General features: G+C 51.4%; 1 protein-coding gene across 4 annotated transcripts in view; it reads right to left on the bottom strand.

Moving 5' to 3' along the window:
- Positions 1-1,128: 1,128 nt before the first annotated feature.
- Positions 1,129-8,501, bottom strand: part of LOC109324751 (T-lymphocyte surface antigen Ly-9-like) — an 18,688-nt gene continuing 11,315 nt past the window's right edge. For 2 of the 4 annotated variants that reach the window (XM_019556781.1, XM_019556780.1), the window contains 4 exons: positions 5,678-5,730; positions 5,093-5,182; positions 4,251-4,352; positions 1,129-2,651 (listed from right to left, as the gene is read on the bottom strand). In XM_019556781.1, the coding sequence (XP_019412326.1) occupies positions 2,628-2,651; positions 4,251-4,352; positions 5,093-5,182; positions 5,678-5,730 (269 nt within the window). In that variant the 3' untranslated portion in view covers positions 1,129-2,627. Of the gene's footprint in view, positions 2,652-4,250; positions 4,353-5,092; positions 5,183-5,677; positions 5,731-7,708; positions 8,061-8,501 lie in introns of those variants that run through there. The other 2 variants (XM_019556782.1, XM_019556783.1) reach the window with 2 other exon arrangements.

Genomic DNA, 8,501 nt, shown 5'->3' on the forward strand with positions numbered 1-8,501 from the left:
CCCCAGCTGACTTCCTGCCCTTTGGGCAGGGGGCTGGACTCGATGATCTCCCGAGGTCCCTTCCAGCCCTGATGTCTATGAAATCTACAAATGACCAGCTTGGACAGAGGCAGCAATCAAGGGCAGGGGTCTGGGAGGGGAAACAGGTTAAGTGCAAGGACCCTAGCATCTGTTGATGAAAGAGCTGGGACCTGTGTCCTGACCACAGTGTCATTCAGTGTGTTTATTAACGATTTGGATGGTGGCATAGAAAGCTTCAAGTCTGCAGACAGCATGAAACTGGGGAGAATGGTGAACACGGTGGAGGATTTGAGTGCAATTCAGAAGGCTCTCAACCGATAGGAAAGCTAAGCTAGAGCTGACCAGATGGAGTTCAATGTGGACAAATGAAGGGGCTGCATCTCTGGGCGAGTAATTGAAAACACAGATGCAAAATGGACACTGGGCTGGATGCCAGCTCAAGGGAAAAGGACTTGAGAGTCTTGGTAGACCACAGGCTCAATATGAGTCTGCAGTACGATGCAGCTGCACAAAAGGCAAATGGGGTTTTGGGCTCCATCAATAGAAGGATTCGGTACAATTCGCAGGAGGTGATAGTGTCTCTCTACCCGGCCTCATCCATGTTCGGCGTGCAGTTCAGGGCACTGCATTTTAAAAAGGACGTGGCAAAGTTTGAGAGAGTCCAGAGGCAGCAACAAAGATGATCAAAATGATCAAGGCCTTGGAAGATAAATCATATAAGGAGAGGCCAAAGGTGCTAGGCAGATTCAGCTGCTGGAAAGGCACTTAAGAAGGGACCTGATACCAGTCTTCAAGTACTTGAAGGGGTGCTATAGAGAAGAGGGAAAGCAGCTTTTTCTCTCTGATTGCAGAGAGGACATAAGCTAATGGCTTGAAACTGCAGCAAGGTGGGTTTAGATGGGATAGCTGGAAACTTCTTCACTGCTAGAAGAGACACCTAGGGAAGGGGTGGGCTCTGCATCACTGGAGGTGTTCAAGCAGACATTGCACAGCTGGGGATGTTCTCGGCCTATTTGTACCATGGGTATTTCCCAGGTTTCTGGGCTTTGCTGGGTGGTCCCATCCCACCTCCTTCCTTCTTCTGCTATATGTGTCAGGGTGTTTCTTAAGCCACCCCAGAGGCATTGGGGGTTGGCTACTGCTAAGGCTGGGAACTTCGACCGGGCTGTGCCAATAATCCTGCTAGAAGCAAAGCTGGAGGGTCCTGGATAAAGGTCTTGCCCCTCTACTCAGGGCCAGACCCACACCATATTTGGGGTCAGGAAGGAATCCGACTCCCTGGTCAGGCTGAGGGGTTTTGCCTTCCTCTGGACTCTACCTGGGACCCCTTGAGCGTATACTGGCAAGACGTTGGCTGCTGCGATCCCCCTGCTTTACCTGTGGCACGTTCGGGTGTTAGGTCTGTTTGTGCCAGGGTTGAGGGCAGTCTTATGTACATTTGACATTATGGTTGTCTGGGATGGTTTGGACAAGCCTGATCCTGCCTCAATCAGAGGGTTGGACTAGATGTGACCTCTGGAGTTCCCTTCCAGCCCCACTTCTATGACCACTGATGCTCACGGCTTCTTCCTGCGTGCTGGATGCAGCAAGCTGGTTTCTGGGTATGCGGGCAGCTGGCACGCAGAGTCTGTGCAGGGATCAGGGGCTGGTATAACAAGTCATGGGGGCCTGAGCCACAGCTCGAGTGATACGGCACTGGGGGTGCAGATAACATGGCAGCAAAACTACCACACACGGGCACCAGGTTGTGCTTGTGGTAGTGGCTTGCCAACTGTGTGCAAGGGAAGATGAGGCCGCATGTCAGCTGGAGCTTTCCTGGGTGAGAAGGGCCTGCTGACATGTCTCGCATCCATCCTGCCCTGCATCTCAGAGCTTGAAACCAGGATCTCAAAACATTTTTCCTGCTTTGCTTCCACTGGCATCTGCTAAGGGTTTGCTCCCAGCAGCCAGATTTATCAGCAAATTAATACAAATTTTAAAAAGTCTCCATAAAGAAGAGCAGAGTCCTCCTGTACCTCTTGTCCATTGTACTGCTGTCGCACATGGCTTTTGTGGCTTGCATGGAGGAGTATCGTCTTTCCTTCACACATCTTTTTTCTCGTTCCTTCAGTCTCTCTGCCCCAGTAACGGTCCCTCTTCTGGCGACAGTCGGAGAATACAAACCCGGGAAGATTTCATCTGCTTCCATCCGGACCATCCTACACCTTCCCTTCCCAGGCCTGCTCTCCGCTCAGTGACGGTAACATGGGACACCTGAGTAAAAGCTGTGTAACCATTTTTTTTTTTTCATACAAAGGTCACAGGAAGGCAAAACGGATCCTGTGAAGTTCTGGATGGGTTTCCTAAACATCTCTATTGATTTGAGGTAGATCAGGCATGTAGCTGGAGATGAATTTTGGGCATAAAGATGGCTTCTTGTGAAAGGTGGCTTGCATTTAGCAAATGTTAAATGATGGAGGTGCAAATGAGTCTTGATACCGTGGTGCAAGGGTGGTGTGTATTGCTGGCCTTGTTCATTGTTGCATCATTGTTGCACGTATCCAGTTCCCCGGCTGGTATGCAGGCTTTCTTGTTCTGGTATGCTCTTGCGTGTCCAGACAGAGCTATTACAGCATTGGGAGGGTTTGTGTCTGCAGGGAAAGAAACCCCAAGAGCAGAAATATTAATGTCGGCAAAGACGCATCAAAAAGTGAAGGGTGGTGCTGGTCTGCCCACTCATTGCCCCAAAGGGGACCCACAACTTTGACATGCCTATGCTGCACTAGGTATCAAAGCCATCATATGCCAGGCTTCGTAGGACATAATACCAGCCTAGGGTCTGCCGCCCAACAAAAGCAGAGGAGTGGAAAGAATATGTAGGGGTGTGTCAGGACAGCCAAGCTCTGGCAATCCCCAGCTGTTTCATTGGCCAGCACTACTTTGAGCTCCCCCGAAATGTGAGAGTCATTGACCCTGTGACTTGAAGGCCTCAGAGAGAAGCAGAAGGTCTCTGGGTTTCCAGAGATAAAGGTTGTAGCTGCATTGGTCTAAAAGTACAAGCAGCCAGTGTAGCAGAACTAATATTGTTTCTTAGACCAACAAGGCAGTTGCAAACGAAGTTTTGCTTTATTTGCAAGCTTTCAGGCACATGTGCCCTTCCTCAGGCATAGGAGACTGCAAAGATTGTAACATTTTCTCCCAGGTAGAAATGAAAATTAATATTGTACAGGAGAGCTGGAGGGTGGTGGAAAGAAGTACCATTCAACATCCTGCTTGCCATCAGACACCTCTGAGGTGAATAGACTGCTCCAACTTGTATGCAAGCCTATTTTGCATAAAATGAACTTTTCCAGCCAGGAAAACTTTCACCACCCTCCAGCTCTCCTGTACAATACCAATTTTCATTTCTACCTGGGAGAAATGTTACAATCTTTGCATTCTCCTGTGCCTGAGGAAAGGCACGTATGCTTGAAAACTTGCAAATAAAGTAAGTTTTCTTTGCAACTGCCTAGCTGGTCTAAGAAAAGATATTGCCTCTACCATGCTGAATCTGGGTTTCCAGTGCACCTAAAAATTGACTTCTGTCACTGCCAGGCAGACTGACTTGCAACTGGGGGTCTCCTGCACTGCCAAGTGCAGGTGATTTGTAGTGTATCCTAGCTGGCACAGAGAAGGCATGAGGGCAGGGGTCTGGATTTTAGTTCCTCCTATAGGCTAAGCTCTGTGTTGCCACATCTTTATCACTGCTGCTATGGGGGCTGGCATGTGCTACGTTCAGCCTTTCCATCGGCTGTGCAGACATAACCCAAGTGCTTCCTGCTGAGAGACAGGCAAGCCCTGGCTTTGCTGTCTAATAATTCATGGTCTAACAGGCCACTTCCGACATTGTGCATGTTGGTGGCTGATTTGCAGGCAGGAAAAAGAGCCCTGTGAGATAAAGAATTGCCCCATGCTCCAGTGGGTTGGGGAAGTGGGAAAATGAGCAGATCCCACAAGCTATCTGCTGCTCCATGAGACATTGTCATGCATGTGAGCTGGCCCCTGGGTCTCAAGGGTTATCCTAGCCATGACTTGAAACCCAGCTTGTTTCCATGGAACGTGGGGCCTGGATTTTCCAACATCAGGGCACTTCCACGTCCAGCCCCCGCCTCCCCTGCACTCTCCTCCCAGGGCCTTGCTGGCTCAAGCACGCCGCAGGGTTGCTGTTCTTGGAGTGTGCAAGGCCATAATGAGATGCAAACGCCTCTCACCCCGGGGGGCATTTCTTTGGCGCTGTCCACGTGCTTCTGATTTTGATGCGGGGACATTGTGGTTTCCTTGCACATCTTCTCATCGTCTGTCTGCATGGCAGCCTGCAGGGAAAGGAGTGGGGCAGTCAGGAGCCATGGCACTGAGCAGCCTGGAGGAGGGCGCATGGCTCTCTCAAGTTCTCCGGTCCTCACCAAAGTTGCTGTTGCTAGGGCTAGGATGTCACCCTAGTCTAGTCATTGCTGCCTCCCTGCTTCCCAGGTCAGGAAAAGGAGTGGGTGCTTTCACATGCAAGGAGCTGGGGTCATCCCCTGCCACTTTGCATGCCGTACTCTCCTGTGGAGCTGGTGGCCTCCTCCCCACTGGCTGCGCACCTCGGGCCAAGAGGATTTGGCCACCCATGAATGCAAGGGAAGCCTGACCCTTGTTTAGTGATCTGGTAGGATGGAGGGAATATGCTAGCTCCTTGGCAGACCCTCCCAGTGCGTGCGTCTGTGTGTGTGTCTGTGCATGCTGGGGTGCCGTTCCTGGGTGGTGCAGTTGCCCCTGGACCCCTGGTAGAGGGCACAGCTGTGCTGTAGGCATGCTGTCCCAGGCCCTGGGGTGCCCAGATTTGCTCTGTGGGGCTGATGCTCTGCCCTTTGCAGTCTCCTTGATGCTCTTGGCATGGAGCTGGCCTGCCGTGTTGAAGAACCAGTGGCTGCGGTCACAGCGCTGCCCGGTTAATTGTTATTCCCTCCCAAATCAGCAATCCCGTCCTCCCCCAATTCTGAGTTTACCCCCACCAGTCTGGAGAAGGAGGCATGGATCAGATACATGTGCAGCCCAAGGGCTTGGGTCCTACCTGGCTCTGGGGTTGGACAGTGGCATAGATGGTCTTGGGGTTCTCGTGCACAGCGCCATTCCCTGGTGACCTTTCTGGCTTCTTGGGAGCCTAAAGAAGAACCAGAATCCCCCCACCCCAGCCAAAACACCCATTAATGATGATCTTTGGGGAAGTTTGCAGCACAGGATTGAGGATGGGATGGGCCATGGTACTAATGAAGGAGGCCAAGGCCCGGGGGAAGGCTGGCCAGGGTGCCGGGGTGGATGCTGGGTGCGAGACCCCATGCAGCTCAGGTAGAGGCCTGGTTCTGTTAGCTTGGCCCCTTTGCAATGGGAAAGCAGGGTGGTAGCAAAACATGACATTATGTTCAAGAGCCCCAGGCTTTTCCATCGCTGGGGCCAAGGGCTACCTGCTGCTCTGCCCAGGAATTTTCCAAAAAGGAGCTCATGAAAGCTTCCCCGAGGCTGCCACCACCAGGGAAAGCTCTGGCGTGGCTGGCATCTCCACCCAGGTTCATGGCTGGCATCAGCCCATCCTTGCCATTGCTCCGGCTGTGTCTCCCCAACCTGTTCGCCTGGTCTTGATTCCCCTGCAAAGACTCACCGAAGGTTGAAAGCCGACTTGAGCATACAGCGTGGAGTTTTGACGCTCTTCCTCTGCAAAGAGAAAGAAAGCAAAGTATGAGTGGAGCAGGCTCTGCTGCAGGTGGGTGCAAGGGAAGGGGCACTAGCTTCCTTGCGTGGGTTGGATTTGCTGTCCTCCCTGGGCCCAGCTCTGCCCACCAGCTCTTCCAGTCGGGCTGGGGGTGGAAGTGAGGAGAGGAAGTGTGCCTCACCACAGGTAACTGTTTTGCTCCAATACCTGCTGCACTGCGCATGCGTTCCTGCATGGCCACGTGACACAGCACACGTGAGCAGCAGTTTTCACGCTCATGCGTGACCTGGCTAGGTCTTGACCCCAGCGTCTGCCTATTTCATTTTTCTTTGCATTTTCAGTTTGACATCTAAGGGCTTTTATCTTTTCTCTCTCACTTTCGGCCCTAAACAGTTGTGCTGTGAAAACGGTTGTGGGGCTGGCCACGCAGATGGGAACACAGTTTCCCCTGGGTGCGGTCTTCCTTCTGGGCTGCTCTGCAGTTGCGAGTAGCAGCCACATCCCCCCTCTGAGGTAGCTGAATGACAGTAGTGGGGGAAGAAATGCCTGGGGTGTAGCTAGCCTGGGTCAACTGGCTGTAGTTCACACTGAAAGCCTTCATCTATTCAAGGATACATGCTGGTCTGCAGGCAAAAGTAATCAAAACTCTTGGGGAGCTGATATCTTTTATTAGACCAATTAGATATTGCAAAAAAAATGTTTTTATTTGCAAGCTTTCAGGGACATGCACCCTTCCTCAGGCATAGGGGAGTGCAAAGATTATAAAATTTCTCTTCCAGGTGGAAGGGCACATGTGCTCAAAAGCCTGCAAATAGATAGTTGCAAAACAATTTTTTTATTTGCAAGCTCTTGGGCACATGCACACTTCTGCCTGGGAGAAATTTTACAGTCCTTGCATTCTCCTATGCCTGAGGAAGGGTGCATGAGCCCAAAAGCTTGCAAATATATATACTTAGTTTTTGCAACTATCTAGTTAGTCTAATAAAAGAGATCACCTGCTCAGGAGTTCTGGCTATTTTCACCTATTCGAATAACCCAAGTCAACTGTGCATGAAAGCAGCTTTTTATTGTAGGAAATGTCAGTTTTGTTTGGTGCCCAACTACAAGACTTGGTTTCAAAAGGGTGTGGAAGAGGAAACAAGATATACATTTTATTATCTACAGAGGCAGCCTGATAATGCATAGTGGGTTAAAAATGCGGCAACAGTTTCTTCCTTGCTCTGCTCTTCGTCCATTTAGCTTCTCAGATGCTCGTGGAATCAGGGAAGAATCAGACTAGCCAGACCCTCAGGAACTCACGTCTAGTCTAACTCAGAATCAGCCCCGTCTAAACCGCCCTAGACAAAGGTTTGTCTCCTCTCATCTATTCTTAAAAATGCCATGAACAAGCACAATTACCCTGCGCAGTGCCAGGAACATCATCATGCTCCAGGTATAACAGGGAACAAGGGCACTGCCAATGTCCTGCCCCTCTAGGACAAGGGATTGTGTCCAGAATGGCTGGAAATTGGAAAACTGCCCACTTGGCCCCTGCTGATAGCAGGTGTCTGACCCAGAGGCTTCTCCAAAGTGGGAGCCACATATGTGAAGCAGCTATGTTTCCTCTGATGCTCCATGCCTCCCCTTCCTGCCTTGCAAGACCGAGGCGAAGGGGTCAGCTTTGCTCTTGTCTTCAGAAGCAGCCGCATGAAAACACTTGTTCCTGGTGCAAGCCGAGTGGTTCTGATTCTTCCGTGGCTCCACGAAACCCACCCTTGGTTTCCAGTAAGTCATTGTGCATGGAACAAGCCTGCTGTGTAAATCTCCATTGCATCTCTCCAGTCTTTCCCTTTAGTCAGGAGGGGGGGAAAAAACCCAAAACCCCTCTCCCTAGTCCCTTTGCTGTCTGTAAACTCCTTGTGGCTTCCCAGTCCTGTCCTCTGACGGCTTTTTTTTTTGTCCGCGAGAGCTGTCTCTTTTCAGTTGGTGCCTTTTATACCAGATGGAAAAAAAATAGAAAGCAAGAAGAGATGAAGAGCCTTGGTGGGAGGATGCTGTGCAACATGCTGCAGTCTCCTGTGCAGGCAGGTTGTCCGCTGAGCTGTGCAGTTTTGCAGAAACAGAACAGCACCTGCTTCATAACCAGCTCCACCTGGGCGTTAGCTCAGGGCCCTGCCTTCCTGGCCTGGCCACAGCTTTTGCATTCATCTCTCTAGCACTGAGCAGGGCTGGTAGCTCAGGCCCCACAGCTCACTCTTCAGGCCTCTGTGTGTCCAGTGAAAGCTGGGAGGTTGGAGCTGAGGGCTGTCGGCGGGGAGGAGTGCCTGGCAGGGAAAGCAGGGAGTCTCCAGGCCTTGGGTGGGGCAAAGCAGAATAAGAAGAGTTGCAAGGGGGCACAGCCAGTGGGTGCCAGCTGAGATGGGGGAGCTGATGGGGGCAGTGTCATCTCCACACAGAAGCAAATGCACCCTGGAACGAGAAACCTTCAAGCACTGAGAGCATTTTTCATCTACAAGATGCTCCAAGCTTGTTATAGCTCATGGGACAAGGCTGAGCTGCTGGCTCCAGCTGTGCCCAAGCAGGGAGTTGCTGGGCACGGTTCCCTGGGTGGAAGTTTGTGCAGCACCTGACACTGCCCGACCTTGACTGGAGCTGTGGGGGCTACTGCAATGGCAGCTGGTAAGGCTAGAGGGCCACAACACTCCCGTCCAGCCTCAGACTCTGTTTCTTCCAAATTTGCACAGGGACAAGGGCTTGAACATTAGATTTTGGCAGTAAAACATGCTGTGTGTGT

Source organism: Crocodylus porosus, unplaced genomic scaffold (assembly GCF_001723895.1).
Source record: "Crocodylus porosus isolate Cpor-Errol unplaced genomic scaffold, CroPor_comp1, whole genome shotgun sequence".
Classification (NCBI taxonomy): domain Eukaryota; kingdom Metazoa; phylum Chordata; order Crocodylia; family Crocodylidae; genus Crocodylus; species Crocodylus porosus.